This window comes from Leucopleurus acutus (genome assembly GCF_964270905.1).
Source record: "Leucopleurus acutus genome assembly, chromosome: 3".
NCBI lineage: Eukaryota > Metazoa > Chordata > Mammalia > Artiodactyla > Delphinidae > Leucopleurus > Leucopleurus acutus.
This window is the reverse complement of record NC_139145.1, coordinates 50,047,092-50,066,688: the sequence shown is the minus strand read 5'-3', so window position 1 is coordinate 50,066,688 and position 19,597 is coordinate 50,047,092. Positions and strand designations below refer to the sequence as shown.

The 19,597-nt window shown below is 49.5% G+C and overlaps 1 protein-coding gene across 1 annotated transcript in view; it reads right to left on the bottom strand.

The window, feature by feature from the left end:
* Nucleotides 1-13,356, bottom strand: part of CSF1R (colony stimulating factor 1 receptor) — a gene marked incomplete at its 5' end in the record, with an annotated part of 30,098 nt that extends 16,742 nt beyond the window's left edge. Inside the window, 6 exons of the mRNA XM_082835470.1 lie at nt 1,100-1,286; nt 5,486-5,645; nt 6,315-6,451; nt 8,157-8,441; nt 8,876-9,133; nt 13,308-13,356. Of these exons, the coding sequence (XP_082691596.1) occupies nt 1,100-1,286; nt 5,486-5,645; nt 6,315-6,451; nt 8,157-8,441; nt 8,876-9,133; nt 13,308-13,356 (1,076 nt within the window). The remainder of the gene's footprint in view (nt 1-1,099; nt 1,287-5,485; nt 5,646-6,314; nt 6,452-8,156; nt 8,442-8,875; nt 9,134-13,307) is intronic.
* Nucleotides 13,357-19,597: the final 6,241 nt, after the last annotated feature.

The window sequence follows — 19,597 nt, the reverse complement described above, 5'->3', positions numbered from 1 at the left end:
GAATTAGGGGGCTTCCCTGGTAGCGCAGTGGTTGAGAGCCCGCCTGCCGATGCAGGGGACACGGGTTCGTGCCCCGGTCCGGGAAGATTCCACATGCCGCGGAGCGGCTGGGCCCGTGAGCCACGGCTGCTCAGCCTGCATGTCTGGAGCCTGTGCTCCGCAACGGGAGAGGCCACAGCAGTGAGAGGCCCACGTACCGCAAAAAAAAAAAAAAAAAAAAAATCAATTAGGGGTCTCGGTCACGAGTGAGGGAGGGGAAGTTATCACACGCACACCACATATTCGCTGTCCTTGATGGAGCTGTACTCTCTCATTCAAATAGAACAGGGTAAAGAAATTATTATTTTCACACTTGGTATCAGTGTTCCTCCTTGGGGAAGAAACTCTCTTGTTTAGAAAACTACCTGGGGTTAGGTCACTTTGGATGAGGAAGTAAGACCCCGAGGACAGAGTCCACAGGAGACAAGAAAAAGAGATTTCTAAAATGTTGTGCATGTGGGATAAGCAGGATTCTGGGAATGGAGAGACGGGAGGATGCAGAGTCACACGGCACTCTATGAGAAGAGCTCTGAGCCTGTGGAGAAGAGCACAGCTGGTGAGAAATTCTCAGGGGTGGATGACCACAGGCTTTTAAAGAACTTCTGATGTATCTGTGACTGAGAGATGTTAATTCCCTCTATTCCCCAAACCTGTGTATGTGGCAGATACGTCGTGCGATTGCTATTAGGAGTGTGACTATGAGTGGAAATCATGGGGAGGGTGTCTTCTGCATTTGGATGAGCCACAAAAGAGGAGGCATAAGATCGAGACCTTGGGTGACCATCAGAGTGCACGCCCCCAAGAAATGGTAGAATTCTTGAAGAGGACATTGGATTTTCCAAGGATATAGGACAGAGGGATACACTAATTTGATCTGCATCTCAGACGCTGATGACGGATATTGAGGTTCTACATAGTCAAGAAAAATGAGACCTAGAAACGGGAAAGGACTCGCTCCAGGTCACGCAGCAAGGTTGAGATAGGACCCAAGTGTCCTGACTCCCGGCTGAAGTGCTCCATCTGGCTGTGGGCTATGCAGATGCGAGCTAATAGGTGATACCTGTATGTGCCCTTGTTGGTTACAAAATTGAGCTTGGGCTGGTGGCCAAGGAAGGGTCCCCGATAGGTCCAGTTAAAACTTTGCAGGCTTGGGTAGGCCTCCACCTTGACTTTGAGTTCGATCTTCTCACCCACGGTCACCTCCTGGAGGAGGTTCTGCTCAGAGGTCAAGTTCAAGTAGGCACTGTCTGGAAAGCAGAATGCACAGAGATCTGGCATTAGTGGGAAGATACCCCAGTGTGTGTGTTCATTTAGCAATCCACCCATTGAGCCAGTCTTTCAGCTGGGCCCTCCCTGAGCACCTACCATGTGCCAGGCACACAGACCCCGCCCATAACCCAGACTTGCCCTCTCTCATCTCTTTTCCCACCACCCCCAGGGCTCCAAACTCTTCTCTTCTTCACTGAGTTCCTGGGACAACGTGGGCAAATTCCTATCCTCCTTGGCACCTCTACATCTTTATTTATGTAACGAAGAGATTGAATATATCTATGTTGTTATAACTTTATGGAAATTTTTCTAGCAGTTAAAAAAAAAGTCAGGTGTTTTTTTTTCCATACGCTCTCACCCATTTCCCCTTTTTTCAGTAGTAGTATAGTCAATGCAGCTTCCCTATCCAGCTCTAAAGTGGGCACGTGATCCAGGCCAGCCAATCAGGGTAATCTGTCCCCTTGGGACCAGTGATTGGTTTTTGGGCCAGGCATGTGAGTCCATGACTCTAATTTCCATGATTTTTGTTCGAACTCGAGGGAAAGAGAAGCTTTCATTCCACTGGGGTTTCCAAACTTGGTGCTGCCCCGCAAGAAAAATAAAGAGCTAAGAGTTGGGAAGCAACAGATTCTTGTCCACACCTGAACACCTAAATCTAACGAAACCAGAAGCTCATATCCATAGGGGTTTTAGCTATTAATTCCTCTTTTGATTAGGCCAGTTTGAGTTGATTTCTAGTACCTGTAACTGAAAGAGTCTTGGCTGGTTTCTTCTAAGTAAATGCATGAATTAAAATCAAGCTGCTCTGATTGAATTGTAGGCAAAGGAGAGGTGCAAAAACCCCCATCCATTCAGCCTCTCTCTGCCTCTCATGGAAGCTACTCTAATACCCTCTTAAAATCCCAAGGCTTTGCAAAAAGACCAGATGACCTCTCAGGGCTCCTCTTCTTACTCAATTCTAGGAAATCTAAAATTCACTCTTCTACCCTGTGTTGTTCCTGCTCAAAAAGCTCCCTGTGATTCCCCATCACCTCCACTATTCAGCTTGGCATTCAAGGCTCTTCTCATTCAAGTCTCCCTATGCCCATCTAGCCACGTCCCCACTTCACTCTCACACACACACACACACAATTCTCCACCCATCTCGATGTTCTCATGTCCCCTGAACACACCACAGTCATTCCAACCTTGGATGTTGTGCTCAAGTCATTTCCTGCACCAGGAGCCCCATATTCTTCCTCTCTTCTATTTAGATCCTTCTCATTCTCCAAGACTTGTGCCCATTAGGGAGACTCCACCCATCCACTCCAGGCTAAAGGGAGCTCTCCTTCCTCTGGATTCCTGTTGCTTTTTTTTTTTAAATTGAGGTATAGTTGATGTACAATATTTGATAAGTTTCAGGTCTACAACAGAGTGCTTCACAATTTTTAAAAGTTTTACTCCATTTACAGTTATTATAAATTAGTAGCCATATTCGTTGTGTTGTACAACATATGCTTGTAGCTTATTTATTTTATACATAGTAGTTTGTGCCTCTTAATCCTCTACCCCTATACTGCCTCTCCCATCTTCTCTCTCCCCACTGGTAACCACTAGTTTGTTCTCTATATCTGTGAGACTGCTTTTTTTTGTTATATTCATTCGTTTGTGGTACTTTTTTAGATTCCACATATAAGCGATATCATACAATATTTGTCTTTCTCTGACTTATTTCACTTAGCATGGTACCTCTGCTGCCCTTTGAGATGACACATTCATTAGGCACCACATCTACACTACTTCATGTATCTGGTTCCTCCTTTAGGTAGCTGTCTTCTCTCTCTGAGTTTGTGAGCTTTTAGGGCAGGGCTGTTTTCTTCTCTCTTCTCCCCTTAGCCAGCCATCCATCCATCCATCCATCCATCCATTCAAACTCCAGCCACTTCCCAGCACCTCCACCATTACCACCCTAATCAAGCCACCATCACCTCTAGCTCAGACTAGCAGTAGCCTCCTGTCTCCCTGCTTCTACCCTCATCTCCCTATAGACAGTCCTCAACAGAGCACCAGAAAGCCATGTTACATCTTGTTACCTCCAAGTCAGATGATGTCACTCCTTTGTTCAGACCCTCCAATGGCACCCCATCTCTCTCAAGAGGAAAAGCCCAAGTCCTCACCTTGGCCTACAGGGACCTTCCCCTTCACCTCTGACCTCAGCTTCTACCGCTCTTCCTCTTGAGCTCCAGCCCAGCCACACTGGCTGACCTGCTCCTTGCATGTGGTGAGCATGGACCTGCCTTAAAAATGTTGCTCGCCCTCTGCCTGAAGCTCTCTTCTCCAAGATTCTACACGGCTTGGTCCTTCACCCACCTCAAGTCTTTGCTCAAATGTCAGCTTCCCAGTAAGATCTTCCTTGATGATCACCCTATTTGAAACTGAAAACCCTATCAAACTGATTTGCTTTTTTATAATTTATTTTGCTTATTGCTGTCTTCTCCCAACAAGAGTACAAACTCCAAGTGGGCAGGGGTTTTTCTGTCTCTTTCATTTGTAGCTGTATTCTCAGCATTGAGAAGTATCCGGCCAGATGTGTGAAGGAAAACAAACATCTGCTGAGTGACTACTGTATGTCTGCACTAGAAAACAGTTAGGATTAGAATCCAAAACTGGGAGACGGTTCAATGTTCTCCTCTCCCGCCTTAGCCCTCAAATCTCCCGGCGTAGGATGGGCCCACAGCAGAGCTTAGGTGCTTCCGTAAGCCTAATGCGTTGTTTGTGCTGTGAGGGTAGCGATTCTCACGCTCCCCCCTCCCCGCCTCCCCTCGGGCTCCCATAACTTTTAACACACGAGGTGTGGCCAGACTGAAATGACTCAGAGCCTGTCCCCACCTTGAAGAAACTCCCCTTAGCTCTGGATTCTCAGCCCAGTGGCTGCTGCTGCCTCTCACCCAGTCACTCTGTCCAAAGACCCGGGAGTCATCTCGGCTCCTTTATCCTTCACCCCTTCATCCCAGCAGTCACCAAGTCCATTATCCCTCTGAAGTCTTTCTGGATGACAGACTCTCCTGGGCCGCTGCCGTGGTCCAGCACCCTTCGCAATCTCTAGCCTGGTCCACTGCGTTCACCGAACCTCATGGGTCTCCAGCCTCTAGTCTCCCATCCAATCCACACGGCGTAGGGCTGAGCCTCCTCAAATAACATCTCCTCATGCACACTTAGCATTTACTGTATGCCAGGTCCTATTCTAGGTACTTCAAGTATATATATATTCATATATTCATTTAATTCTCACAGCAATCCTATGAGACAGTTACTGTTAGCATCCCCATTTTGCAGATGGGAAAACAGAGTAAGGAACCTGCCTAAGTCATTGGTGGAGCCGGGTTGGAATGTGCCCCAGGAGTGTGGGTTCCTGACCACCACACAGTAGACCCTCTGTGCAATCTGATCTCATCACTCTCCTCTTAAAACATTTAACGACCTCCATCGGATACGATGCAAACTCCCCACCCAATTTGCCCTCAGACACTACCTTCAGCACTGCTTTCCTGTGACCATCCCTGCCTCCCCTTCATGTCCCTGCTGTTGTCAGCTTCTCTGGATGTCTCACATGCTCTTGCTCTCTTTGCCTTTGAGCCTTTGCATATGCTGTTCCCTCTGCCAGCAGTGCTGTTCCCCTTCCTTTTCCACCCCTCTGCCTGGCTAACCCACCTCCATTCTTCTGGTCCCAGCTTAGAGGCCACTTTGTCCAAGCCTTGGTTGGGAGTCTCGCTTGGTGTTCCCAGGACACCCCACACTTCCCCCATGACCGCACTGGGTGATCATTGTCTGTTCACGTGTCCCTGTGATGTGAGTTTCCCAGGCATGAAGGAAGGAATGAATGAGTGAACAGTGAAGCCCAGGAGGGAGCTACTGGACACCAATCCCCAAACAGAACTAATGATGCTGGAATGAGATGCAGCCATGCACTGTGGGACATCCAAGGCGGGAGGGAGGGATTCTGGGGCGGGGGGCGGGGGACCTGGGAGGGCTGTCAGTGTCGTGGCTCCTTAACCAGGCCCAGAAAAAGGGAATTCTAGCGAGCTGTTCTAACAATGTCTCCTCCTTCCCTGCCATCAGCTCCTTCTCTCTCAATCCCCTTATGCACCCCCTCACCCCAGGAACCCTGATGACCCTTCCCCACCACCCTGATGCTTACCTACCACCCAGAAGACCATGGAGGTGGAGTGGATGCCCCGGGCATTGGCGGCCATGCAGGTGTAGTTGCCAGCATCTTGGAAGCCTACGTGATCGAGGTTGAGCGTCAGGACTTTTTGATAACGGTTGTCATGGAAGTCGGATTGTTGAGAGATTGTGAGCTGCAGCCAGAAGGAATGGAAATGGTATACTGAGGTTGTTTAGGAATTAGAAAGATCTGGTTTCTAATTCTCAGCCTTTAAGAATTACTATCTGCCTCTCCTTGGGCAGGGACTGAACTCTGAGCCTCAGTTTCTTCATCTGCAAAATGGGACTGACACTGGCCCCATGCTCTTAGGGTCGTAGAGTAAGTGAGAAGGAGCAGGCAAATGGCACAGGGCTAGCCTGGCACACGGTAGGCACAAGGAGGAAGGATGTTCTTAGAAGCAGCCGCCATTTCCTCCTGAGAAGAGCCCCTCTTCTGTCCTCTCTCCAGAGTTTTTCTGAAAGGACCCTTACATTCCTGGGCTTCAGAGGTGGCCTAGGAACCCCTTGCTAAGTCAGAAGTGAGCTGACATGTGGCTCTTGTCTACAGGCTGGGGCAAAGGTCATGGATCAAGGGGGTGGAGTACTGCCTCCTCCCACCAACCCCCGCAAGATTTAGCGGCACGAGCCTGAGTCCTGCTTCTGGATCAGCTACTGACTGGCAGTGAGATCTTGGGTGAATCCACTCCCCTCTCTGGGTCTGGGCCATGCCCTCATCCCAGAGAGCCAGCTTGAGGTGGGGCTGGGGGCTGCACCCTGCAGGGCCTGGCATGTCAGAAGGATGGACAGACTCCCCAGGGACTGACCTTGGTGTCTCCGTGTTGGAGGAAGACATCAAAGTTGACATCAACGTCGCTGGCTGAGCATACGATCTGGGCAGCCTCTCCTCGAATCCGCACCAGCTCTGTAGGCTTCAGTGTCAAGGTCGGGGGTCCTGGGATGACTGAGGTCAGGGCAAGGGACCCATGAACATCCAGGCCAGAGCTGTCACTCTGCTTCCTGCCATAGGCCAGGCTCCCATTCCAAATCCTGGGAGGCAGCCCCGACGCCTCAGTTTTCCCCACGACAAGTCCTGTCTCCTAAATAGACCTTGAAAAGTCCCCTTTGCTCCATCACCAGTGCCTCTCCCCAGTCTCACCCTCATTCTCTGCTCTGGACTCCTTCAGGCACCTGGGAGGCCTCCCTCCTTCCTCGCAGCGGCCAAAGGGAGGTCTTTGCGATGAAAATTGGATCATGCCTCTCTCTCGTGACAATATTCAGTGGCTTCTCATCATCACTCTCAGAATAAAAGCCGAAGTCCCTCCCACCTCCCCAGGCCCCGCTCCCGACCCGTGGACACCTGCCACCCTCCACGCCCCCAGCTGCCTTTCCCACCGCACAGCCTTTCCCACCCAGCGACTCTGCACTTGCCCTTCCTTCCAGGAATGCCTTCTCCCACCCTTTGACTGCCTGCCTCTTCTCATCCTTCAGATCTTTAGCTCAGACATTCCTCGGAGAGGCCTCCTGTCACAGTTTCCCTGAATTAGCCTCATCCCCCACCCCCCCGCCCCATATTTCTTCAGCTTGATTTCTTGATCATCACAATTGGTATTTACTGACTTTCTCTCCCGTCTGTCTCCCCAGTAAATGTCAGATCCATGAAGACGCTATCCCTCACAGCTAGCCCAGTGCCTAAAACATAGTAGGAACTGAATGAATATTTCTAGCTGTTGCTGTTGTTGAAAGATAACCTAATTCAGTTCCTCAAGGTCCAGACACTAAGGGACTCACCCGTGGTCACTGAGAGGGTCATGGCCGAACTAGAGCCCAGCGCTCTCTCTGCAAAGTGCAGGGAAAGGGCCTTCATGGCTCCCTCTGCCCACAGGGTGGGGTCCTTTGACTTCCTGGACAGTTTCGTGGCCTCAGAGCACAGGGCCTTGGGTCAGCCATGCCGCTCTGACCCTGGCCTCATCACAGGCACCTGATTCCTGTCTCAAACCCAGGTTATGAGCCTGGGGTCCTGCTGACGCATACCAATCCTTCCAGAAACCAGAATCCCGTCCACCAGCCAAGCAGAGACAAGGGGGAATAGGAGTGAGACTTCTCCAGCATTTTTGCCCCCCAGAGAGAAGTGTCCCACGCACCCGCCACCACGATGTCCCATCGCCTGGCTCACTACCGCCATTCCTGTGCCCAGCACCCAGCACCAGACTGGCACTGAGTGGGAAATCCACGTCTGAGAGTGTGGGAGAGCTTCGGGCCCTCCTTCCGTTCCTGGAATATTCGAAGTCTGTTCCCAGCTCATGACTATGTACCTGCTGTTTCCTCTGCTGTTTCCACCTTCTCATAATTCACATTTCGGCTCAAATAAAATGTCACTCTCTCCATGAGCCACCCCCCCACTCCCACACACTCTATTCCATCTCCCTGCTCAATGATTTTCACAGCCTGTCTCACGATCTGAGACCACCTTGCCCGTTGAGTTATTGGCTTATGTATGCCCTGCCCTTCTGTGCCCGACACCTTACCGTCTTGCCCCAGTAGATGCCCCATAGATCACTCTGTCGCGATTGGGAGGAAGAGATGAAACAAAGCCCCCCCTGCCCCCCCTCCCCCATTACCTCCCCTCAGGCCAGGCGCCAGCTCTCTGTCCCTCCCGGCCCACACACCTTTCTGGACTTTAAGCCGGATGCTGAGGGACTTCACCATCCTGCCGTCCACCCGAGCACTGCACTCATAGTCCTGGCTTTCGATGAACTTGGCCTTGTGGATGATGAAGCCGTGCGAGGGCAAGAAGGAGTAGTTGGTTTGGCGCAAGACAGGTCGGCCACGCACCCGCACCAGCGAGACGCCTGCCCCCAGCGCTGGGTCCGTGAGCAGGCAGGGCAGCAGAGCGTCCTGACCCTCCATCACCGTCACTTCCTCGACCAGGACCCTCCAGGGCCGAACAGGGTCTGGGGAACGTGGGGATACAGGGTTACAACTGCCTTCCCTCCACCAGGCCAAGAGGTCCCTGGACACTGGTGACAGGGAAGCTCAGAGATGCTGATCATTTGCCTGAGGTCACACTATACCAGGGAAGCTCAGCTGATGCTTGGGGCTCTGAAACCAGGTCCAGACCCACTATTTAATGCTGTGTGACCTTGGGCAAATGGCTCAACCTCTCTGAGCCTTTGGAAAATGGGCAGAATCACAGAACCACCTCACAGGGTTGTTGTGAGGACAACGTTAAATTAGAAGCACTGCCACAGGTCCTTGTTCGTGGCAGGTACTCAGCAAATGTACAGCTGGCTTATTGTGATTGTTAACATGAGGGCCCAGCCCTCCTGCGCATTCATGGTGGGACCTGCTTGGCTAGTCCTCTTGGGAGTGGGCTCACAGTCCTCACCTTTGACATAGAGATGGATGGTGGCGCTGCCCCCCAGGGGGTCTCCACGCTCAGTGCAGCGGTAGGTTCCCGTGTTTAGGAAGGTGGCATTGTTCGTGGTGAGGACGCCGCTGGGGGCGTCAGCGTCCAGAGTCCAGTAGGTGGAAATGGGGCCGTCCCATTCCACGCTGCCGTTGCTCACACATCTCAAGGTCACGGCTGTGCCTGGCTCCACGACCAGCTCAGGGCCACTGGGCTCTATCACCGGGACCCCCTGACCTGGTGACGGGGGGGGGGGGGGGGGTGTGGCAAACAGAATTGAGGCCTGAGGTGACACCGCCTTGGCCACACCCTGCCTCTGAGATGGGTGCTGCCCTGGCAGGGGTGATGCTGGTTCTGGGGTTCAGCTGTGACTTGCAGGATCACCTTGAACAAGTTCCTGCCCCTCTCTGGTCACTTGCTCAGGCCCCCAGCCCAAAGCTGCTGTGATGGACTGATGTCTCTGATGGAAGGGTAATGGGAGATTTCTCGGCCTCCATCCCAGCCACTGTCCCATGGGGGCTCCCCCAGCTTCTGGCCTCAGTCTCACTGGCAATGACTGCATCATTCTCCCCAGCAGTGGACTCCTTCAGCCCCACATACAAAGTGGGCTGCATCCCTGCTGCTAAGCCCAGCACCCAGCTCAAAGAAGGGGCTTCAGACAAGCAAAGGAAGAAACAAATGAATGGAATGTTCATGGCAGAGTCCTCTGAGTTAATTTACACGGGGAAGAAGAACAGCGGTGTAGGAGCTTAGCTCAGCAGAGTTAGACAGGTTCAGAAGTCTTCTGTTGTGCCCACTCCCATCACTGGACGTCTGGTCTAGAACACAGTAAGACGGTTCAGAGGCTCTGTGTCTCAGTTTCCTCACTTATAAAATGGGGACCATAATTGTACCCATTTATTGGGATAGATACCAGGAGATTTAAACGCATGGAAAGCCTTTAGAACATCACCTGTCACCAAATATAAATACTCAGTAAGGTTAACCCTCATGTTTATTACCTAGTCCACCCCCAGCAACCCACCCTGCCATCCCAGCACTGCTGCGTTTACTAGGGAGACAATCTCTTTTAAGGAAAATTTTCTTGAAGGAGAAAAGAGAACTTGAAACTCATCTCAGGCCCTCCGGGAAGAAGGCCCATCACCTCTGCAGTGTCAGCATTTTTCCAGGGCCTAAAATAGGGGCAGTGGAGGGAAGTGAGAGCTGATTCAAGGCCTTGGAGGGGCTGCCAGGCGCCCTCCAGCCTGTGCAGGCGGAAGCACATTGCTGGCGCCCGGCCCAGACCCGGTTTCCGCTCAGCCTGCAGCCCTTCTCCCAGAGATGCTCTCACTTCTGCTTCCCGGCCACGAGGAGAGAACCCCTCGCCCCCAGGACAGGGGGTACCACCTGCTGGGCATTGGCATATCTCAGGCTGTGGGTCCTGGCTCTGCCACTGACCCACTAGGTACCCCTAGAGAGTCTAAACCTTCTGTCCCAGCGATGGGGCCACGGACACGCTAGCCCTGAGGGCACCAGGTTAATTCAGGGACTCTACGTCGTCCTGCACGAAAGTTCCTTAAATAGGTCTTTCCATCCCACTGCCCCACCACCCCGCCCTCACCATAGACCCCAGAATCGGAAAGATCCTCTCTGTCAAATGATATCAGGATGGCTTATGTTTTCATTTTGTACCCATCAGAGGTGCGCAGCCTCTCTGCCCGAGCTTCTGAGCAGCATAAAGGATTGAGTGAATACTACCAAAGCCAACACCTGAGGGTTGTAGCCAGCACTCCTGTGCTGCTGACCACCAGGGGTGGGGACAAACATCATTTCTGGCAGGCTGTTGGCAAGTCCCAACCGAGTGGGTGCTGGCCTATTACTGCTGCAGCCGTGCAGGGCCCCAGGCAGGGTTGTACCGTAGGAAAGAGCTTGGATTGTGGGGTCACACCAACCTGGGTCTAAAACTTGGTTTTCCCCTGCTAACTGCGTAGGTTGCTTAACCTCTGACCCTCAGGCTACTCTTCCAATGAGAAGAATCCCAATTCCCACCGCTGAGAGGTCTTAGGAGGATTCAGTGAGGTGATATGCAGCCTCTGGCTCACTCAACTCTCCTGCCCTGGGTTACTGGCTTCAACTGCTACACTTCTAACCTTCCCTCTGGTCCTGACACTCTGATAGCTGAAGTCTTTAACTTTTAAAGGTCACAGCCTATGCCTGTAACATCCCCTGGTCTCAGATTCTGTGACTCTGTATTCCGCTTCTGCCCCCACCTGGTCTCACAGGTGCCTACTCCCTTCCCCTCCCCTGCTCTGTCCTCTAGCTCTGGCCTCGGCCTCCTGGAAATGTAGTCAGAGAGGCATCTCTCTCGTTTCGTCCTGTCATCTCAAATATTCACGCAGGACAGGGCTGACACCCTCAACTTCCGCCCCAGCTCCCCACTGCTGGCTTGACTGACAGGAAGAAAAAGCCTGCTCAGGGCCGTCCTCCCTGGGCTGGGGCTGGACCCCTTCTGCCCCTTCACCCTACCGTCTCATCTCCCCAAACCTCCCCACCCCCTCCCACTTGTCTGGGAGACCCCTCTCCATCATCAGCTCCCAGGGTGTGCCCCAACTTCCGCTCCTCTCCCCCAAAACACACACACGCAGCACACACCAAGGCCTGGGGCAGAGCTCCCTCCTCAGCCCAGGCTCTTGGCGCGCCTCTCCCGGTCGCTAGCGCGCTCTGATCCTGTCCCCCAACTTTCTCACAGCAGCCCCCTGCCCCCCGCCACTCACCACCGGTCTACTGGGCTGAAAGCTTAGGTTTCCACCCTGCTGTCCCCATCTCTTCTTTCCTTTGAGGCTAGATGCTGGATAGCCCCTCCACCTTCCAACAGTCCCCCACAGGCAGCTTCTGGGCAGGAGGACAGGACAAAGCAGTGAAATAAAACCCATGGAGCTTTTTAGGGTGAGGGGAACAGTTTCTAACTGAGTTGGTGGGGACACAAGTGTGTACACTTGTCACATCTCATCGAATGTACACTTAAGAATCTGTGCTTTCTACTATGTGTAAATTACATCTCAACAAAAGAGAACGGACATGCAAGCCCAGTGGGACGGACTGGGCCAGAAAAAGACCTTCAGTGGGCCATCTCCTCATCAGGGACCAGACGCACCTACTCCCCAGGGTCCTGCAGCCCCAGGATGGTGGGGAGGCCAGAGCTGAGGGCTGCCTTCCCACCCCACCCACAGTCCCCATCCTTCCCTGAGCTCCCTCCAAATAAGCAATAAAATTTAATGTGTTTGTTGGGCCAGCTGTAGATACGAGCCAAGCACCCAGCCCCTCGCCTCCAGTGAGGCGCCCTCCTAGGTGGACATCCTGCGTCACTGCTGCTGCCAGAGGGATGGAGTCAGGTTGGGGTCTGCCCCACAGCTCTCCATCCTGGGCCCCAGCAGCCCGTGTTTGGGAGAGCTCTAGCCCAGGAGACCCTTGCTGTCCTTCCCCCGGAAAAGCCTCTTGCCCAGTACTCTCTCCTCCCAAATTTACCTCTTCTGAGCCCTGGGCCAGAAAGGCTAGACTCTTTTCTTTTTTCTTTTCGCGGTACGCGGGCCTCTCACTGTTGTGGCCTCTCCCGTTGCGGAGCACAGGCTCCGGACGCGCAGGCTCAGCGGCCATGGCTCACGGGCCCAGCCGCTCCGCGGCATGTGGGACCCTCCCGGACCGGGGCACAAACCCGTACCCCCTGCATCGGCAGGCGGACTCTCAACCGCTGCGCCACCAGGGAAGCCCGGAGGCTAGCCTCTTATGTCTCCTTCTAACCCCTTGCCCAAGCCGCCCAAGGAAGGATCATTGCCTCTCAGGCCTCTCCCAGTCAGATCCTGCCTAGTCTGCCTAGTGAGTCACAGGCTGGCAGAACCAGCAGAGCCATCAGCGGTTCTCTGGGGCCTCCCTACCCAGTGTAGGTCTGGACCAGGGGCATTGGCATCTCCTAGGAACTTGTTAGTGATGCAGAATCTCAAGTCACATCTGAGACCTACTGAGTCAGAATCTACACCGTAACAAGATCCCTGGGGAATTTGGATGCACGGTGAAGTTTGAAAACCATTTAGTCTAGTCCTCCACTGCCCCCAACAACTTGCTATTGACTATTTAGTGGACACTGAAGAGCCCTGAGAGCATCAGGGACGTGTTCAGGACACACGGACAGTCAACAGCTGAGCTGGGATGGATCCACAGCCTTGGCCAGGCTCCACCCCATCCATACCCTCTTTTCCCCCCACTGCCCCTCCAAAGCAGACACCCACATACCTACGGCCCAGGGCTTGGGAGATGGAAGCACGAAGTGGGGACACCCCGTGAGGGGCAGGGGTTTAGAGAGTCCTTCCACAGGAGACCTCTCTGTCACATCCCTGTCACCCCCCACAATCCCCCAAGGCTCCAGGTGTGCTCTTACCGTGCCAAGCTGTGGCCACCAAGAGGATCAGCAGAGTCCCTGGGCCCATGGCCTCAGGGGGAAGGCGGCAGGCCGACGCAGGGCTTGGGGGTGGGCAGGGAGCTAGATTCCTGGACACTGGCTCTGCAGGGACCAGGACGACTGGACATGAGCTCCTCTCCACTGCACTGGCTGCCTGTCTTGTTTTCTTCTTCCTCCTTCTTCTTGGGCTGATCCCCCTCTTCCCCTTTTAGCTAGGCAAGGCAACCACAGAGTTTGGAAATCTTTGTTTAAAAGAAAAAACTAAAAAACAGAGCCATGACCCCCAGGGGGAGGGGTTAGAGTCTGGGGCAGGACTGGCTAAGTTTGAGGCCCTTCTGAAGCCACCTCTGAGGGGCTCTGGGAGAAGAAACATGCCCAGTGTCAGACAGGCAGTCAACGGCACAAATGGGGGTCCCCAGAGTGACCAGGTGGCTCTTACTCAGCTGAAAGGGAAGTTAGGTTGGTCTGGACAAGCCTGATAATAAACAGCATCAAGGAGCTTCCATTTACAGGACACTCACTAGCCAAGCCCTTTACGTTCCACTGTCTCCTTTGGTTCCCACAACAATTTTATAGAGTAGGTACTGTTATCATTCCCATTTCACAGATGGGAAACTGAGGTTCATGGAGATCAAACACTGTAAACTTGCCCAAGGTCATATACCAAATGGTAGAGGTGGAATTTGAATCCAGGCAGCCTGGCTGAAGAACTTTCTTTTTGTGGATTAATTATTTTTTACAAAGAGCCTAATTGTGCTGCTGTATTTCTTTTCTTTTATGCGGTACGCGGGCCTCTCACTGTTGCGGCCTCTCCCGTTGCGGAGCACAGGCTCCGGACGCGCAGGCTCAGCGGCCATGGCTCACGGGCCCAGCCGCTCCGCGGCATGTGGGATCTTCCCGGACCGGGGCACGAACCCGTGTCCCCTGCATTGGCAGGCGGACTCTCAACCACTGCGCCACCAGGGAAGCCCTGTATTTCTTAACAAGATTAGATTCTCTGCCCCCTCCTTTCCTGGAGGCAATTGTGTTTACCCCTTTTAGTTGATTCTCTTAGTATTTTCCTTCTTATTTCGATTCACATGGTTATAAAGTTACTTCTTGAAACTAAAAAACGAAACAAAGAGAAAAATCCCATATAACACTGATCCAGGAAGATGATCATTCTTTCCATCTACTTAGATATATAAACATTGTAAATACATTTGTGTTTTAGCAAAGTGTTTTGAACCTTTAGTAATCATGAATACCAACCAAAACTGAGTCAGGATGAAATTGAAACTCTGACCAGACCTTTAACTTGCAAAGAGATGGAATCAATCATCAGAAACCTCCCAAGAAAGAAAAGCCTAGGACCAGACAGTTTCGCTGGTGAGTTGTACCAAACATTTAAGGAATTAACCCCAATCCTGCTCAAACTCATTCAGAAAAGAGAAGATGAGGGAACACCTCTCAATTCACTCTATGAGGCCAGCATTACCTTGATACCAACAACAGACAAGGACATCACAAGAAAACTAGAGACCAGTATCCCTTAAGAACATAGATGCAAACGTGCTCAGCAAAATACTAGCAAACCAAATCTTACAGCATATTAACATGATCATACACCATGACCAACTGGTATTTATCCCAGAAATGCAAAGATGTTCAACACATGAAAATCAATCTAATACACCACATCAACAGAACAAGAACAGAAGCTCACGTGATTAACTCAATTGATGCATAAAGTCTTTGACAAAATCTAACATGCTTTCATGATAAAACACCCAAAAGAGTAGGAAGTAAAACAAACATCCTCAACATGATTAAGGGCATATATAAAAAATTCACAGCTAACTCAATGATAAAAGACTGAAAGCTCCCTACCCGCCCCGCCCCCCTCCCCGACTTTAGATCAGGAACAAGGCAAGGACAGCGGCTCTCACCACTTCTATTCAACATTGTACTGGAGGTTCTAGTCAGAGCAATCATGAAGAAAAAGAAATAAAAGGCATCCAAATTAAAAGCAAGAAGTAAAACTATCTCTATTCACAGATGACAGAATCCTATATTCAGAAAAATCCTAAAGAATCTACAAAACCCCTCAAAAATCTATTAGAACTAAGAAATGTATTCAGCAAAGTTACGGGATACAAGATCAACACACAGAACTCACGTGTATTTCTCTATGCCAGCAGTGAACAACCCAAAAAAGAAATTTAAAAACTGATTTTTTTTGAAATAAATAGCATCAAAATGAGTAAAATACTTGGGAACCAGTGTAACCAAAGAGATGCAAGACATAAATACTGAAAACCACAACACACTGCTGAAAGAAGACTAAATAAATGGAAAGATTTTTATTCATAGATTGGAAGACTTAATGTTGTTAAGATGACAATACTTCCCAAAATGATCAATAGATTCAGTACTGTCCCTTTCAAAATCCCAATGGACTTAACTGCAGAAATGGAAAAGTTGATTCTCAAATTCACATGGAATTTCAAAAGATTCCAAATAGCCAAATCAATCTTGGAAAAAAACCAAGTTGGAGTCCCACTTCTGAATTTCACAACTTCCTACAAGGCTAAAGAAATGAAAACAGTGTGTTATTGGACTAAGAACAGATACAGAGGTTTATTCTTAGAATAAACTTGATAGTTCAGAAATAAACCTTCACATCAACGGTCAATTGATTTTCAACAAGGGTGCCAAGACCTTTCAACAGGAAGAAAACAGTCTTTTCAGCAAATGGTGTGAAGAGAACTGGATATCCACATACAAAAGAATGAAGTCGAACGCTTATTTCATACCATATACAAAAATTAACTCAAAATGGGTCAAAGACCTAAATACAAAGACTAAAAGTATAAAACTCTTAGAAGAATGCATGGGGGTAGATATTCATGACCTGGACTCTAAAATGGTTTCATAGCTATGTCACCAAAAGCACAAGCAACCAAAGAAAAAAATAAATTGTACTTCATCAAAATTAAACATTTTGGTGCAAAGAATACCAACAAGAGAATAAAAAGACAACGTGGCAAAAAGTATTTGCAAACCATATAGACAAGTGTTAAGTATCTAGAATATACCCATATATTCTAGAGTTATCTCCTATAATTCAACAAAGGCAACAACTCAATTTAAAAGTGAGCAAAAAAGTTGAATAGATATTTCTCTAAAGAAGATATACAAATGACCAACAAGAACATGAAAAGATGCTCAATATCATCAGTCATTAGGCAAATGCAAATCAAAACTACAGTGTGAACTACCTCACACCTACAAGGTTGGCCATAATTTTTTTTAAAAAGTCAGAAAATAACAAGCATTGGAAAGGATGTGGAAAAACTGCAATCCTTGTACAACTCGTGAGAGTTTAAAGTGGAGCAGCTGCTGTGGTAATGAATTTGATAGTTCTTCAAAAAGTTACACAGAATTACCATGTGACCCAGCAATTCCACTCCTAGGTGTAACCGAGCAAGGGCTCAGTGCCAGACATGAATAGAAACCAATACTGTGGCACTGGCTTCTGAGAAACAAAGAGTTTTATTGCACAGTCAACTGGTAAGGAGACAGGAGGCAAGGCTCTCAAACCTCCCTCTCCTTTCCAGGATTGGGGAAAATTTAAGGGGTTGGGGAAATTTCAAGCTTGGAAGGTGATTGGCTAGTCTTGAATCAGTCCATAGAAGCTACATGTGCTGCTGGAAGCCAGATTTTCCGAAGGATTTAGCACTTTGTAAAGGACTCTGGTGGCAACCTTTCTATTCTTTGAGTTCCACAGACTAATTATTATTGGTTTCAGGGTTACCCTGTAGGCGTGTGTTCCCATCTCTGTCTGCAAAACAGCTCCTTAAATAGGTTTGATCAACAACCTATTTAAGGGGACAAACCAGTTTAATTTGGTGCTGTTTCAATTCCCCCCTTTTTTCTGATACATTCCTCAGCCTTGAGGGAAATAGGGGAAGGGCTGCTCTAGCTGTTTTCTGCTGATTAGGAGCGTGGATTTTTATAAGAGGAATGAAATTGAAATATTTGCAAGTCCCACCTTGAACTCTTAAGTCTTGGGCAATCATCATGCGAGTGAGGGAGGCCTTTTTAAAAATACAAGATAAGAATGTGTAACCAGAAGAACGTTGCAGGCTCCATTGCACTTAGGTTGCAGTTGTCCTCAGGGTGTTGATTTTTCCAAGTCTTGAGGAGGACCCAATCCCCCAGCTTATGCAGAGCAGGGCAATATCTGTGGGAAACATTCATCACCTAGAAGCGTTTTATGTATAGCAGATACAGTAACACGTAGAAACTATACACGTTTTATAGTATCTAATTATTTTACAATATGATCACTTTAAAGACTAATAACACTTAGTCTTAAGGAAGGGTCTCCCATATAACATTTCATAGTGCTCAGCTGGACCGGGCTTCTAGGGCTACTCTTAGCCTAAGCAGGGCAACTGGTGAGACCTTTTCCCAAGTTAAGTTGGTTTCTTGACATTTTGGCGATTGTCTTTTTGTAGGTACGATTCATCTTTTCAGTATTTCCCACAGACTGAGGTCTTCATGAAGCATGTAACTTCCATTGTGTTCCGAGGGGCCCAGACACTCTTGAGTTACCGTGGCTATGAAAGCTCCTCTGTTGTCACTTTGAATTGAAAGAGACAACCAAAATGAGGGAAAAATGCTTTTAGTAAGGCCACTGTTTTCTTGGAAGCCTTCTCTATCCAGCCTGGAAAAGCTTTGACCCATCCTGCGAAGGTGTCCACAAACACCAGCAAGCGTATATTATGTCCCATGGCTCTTGGCATAACAGTATTTACCAGTCATCTCCTGGTTTTGTCCCTTGGGTTTGCACCCCATTTATTGCTGGGTGTGGCCCAGCTTACGGATTGTTTCTGGCACAGATCAGGCGATTTTATATTACCTTTTAGATAGTCCTTTGCATTTGTGGATCAACAGGCTTTTGTAACCAGTGATAGGCTGAGTCCCTCCCATAATGCTTTCCTTTCCATTAAATGCTCAGGTATAAGCACTAGTCTCTGTTCACTATCAATCCAGCCTTCTTTGGTTGTTTGGTACTGATCACCAAGTCTCAAGGGTCGACATGAAATCCCCATTCGTCTGCACTCTCTAGATCCATTTCCAAATACCAAGGCTTAAAAGGGATAGGTCCACACTCAGAATGAGTGCTAGGGCCTTGGGATCTGGGCTTGTGGTTCGGGCCACCTGTTTTGTGGCCTGATCAGCCAAATTACTTTTTTTTTTTTAAATAAGTATTTATTTTTGGCTGCATTGGGTCTTCATTGGCGCATGCGGGCTTTCTCTAGCTGCAGCGAGTGGGGGTTACTTTGTTGTGGTGCGCGGGCTTCTCATTGCAGTGGCTTCTCTTATTGCAGAGCATGGGCTCTAGGTGCCTGGGCTTCAGTAGTTGTGGCTGGCGGGCTCTAGAGTGCAGATACAAGCCGTGGCGCATGGGCTTAGTTGCTGTGCGGCATGTGGGATCTTCCCAGACCAGGGCTCGAACCTGTGTCCCCTGCCTTAGCAGGCGGACTTTTAACCATTGTGCCACCAGGAAAGCCCCAAATTACTTTCTTTAGCTATGTAACTATGTCTTTCAGTGGCCTGGGCAATATACTTTGGCTACTTCTTCTGGCATTATAACAGAATCTCATAAGGCCAGTATCTCCTCTGCATGTTTAATTTCTTTCCTTCCTGAAATAGTACACCTCTCTCTTTCCATATGGCCCCAAGTTCATGTATAACAGAGAAAGCATAGAACTAGTATAAATGGTTACCTTTTTCTTTGCTCCAAGGTGCAGGGCTCTCGTGAGGGCTTTGAGCTCTGCCTTGTGGGCAGGCATTCCCGGAGGAGGGCTTCTGCTTCTAGGACTTCTTGATGAGTTACTATTAAATGCCCAGCCTTTCAGAGTCCCTGGTCCATGAAGCTGCTCCTGTCCATGAACATTTCCATATCCCAATTTTCTAAAGGCTGATCAGTCAAATCTGCTAGAACAGACGTTGTTGATTATTTGTATGGGATAGAACTCCATTTGGCATTCCACAGTCCAGCTTAATGGCTGTCATTTCCTTTGAGAACCTAACATAGGAATTGGCCATGAGACCACAGTTAGGGATCCAAATAGGACAAAACCTAGCCATTCCTGAGAATCCTCGCCATTGCCTTCTGATGGTGGGTACAGTCACCCTAGCTAATGGTCCAGTAGGAAATTTTTTGGATGTCAAGTGTTTCATTTTTTTAAAATAAATTTATTTATTTATTTTTGGCT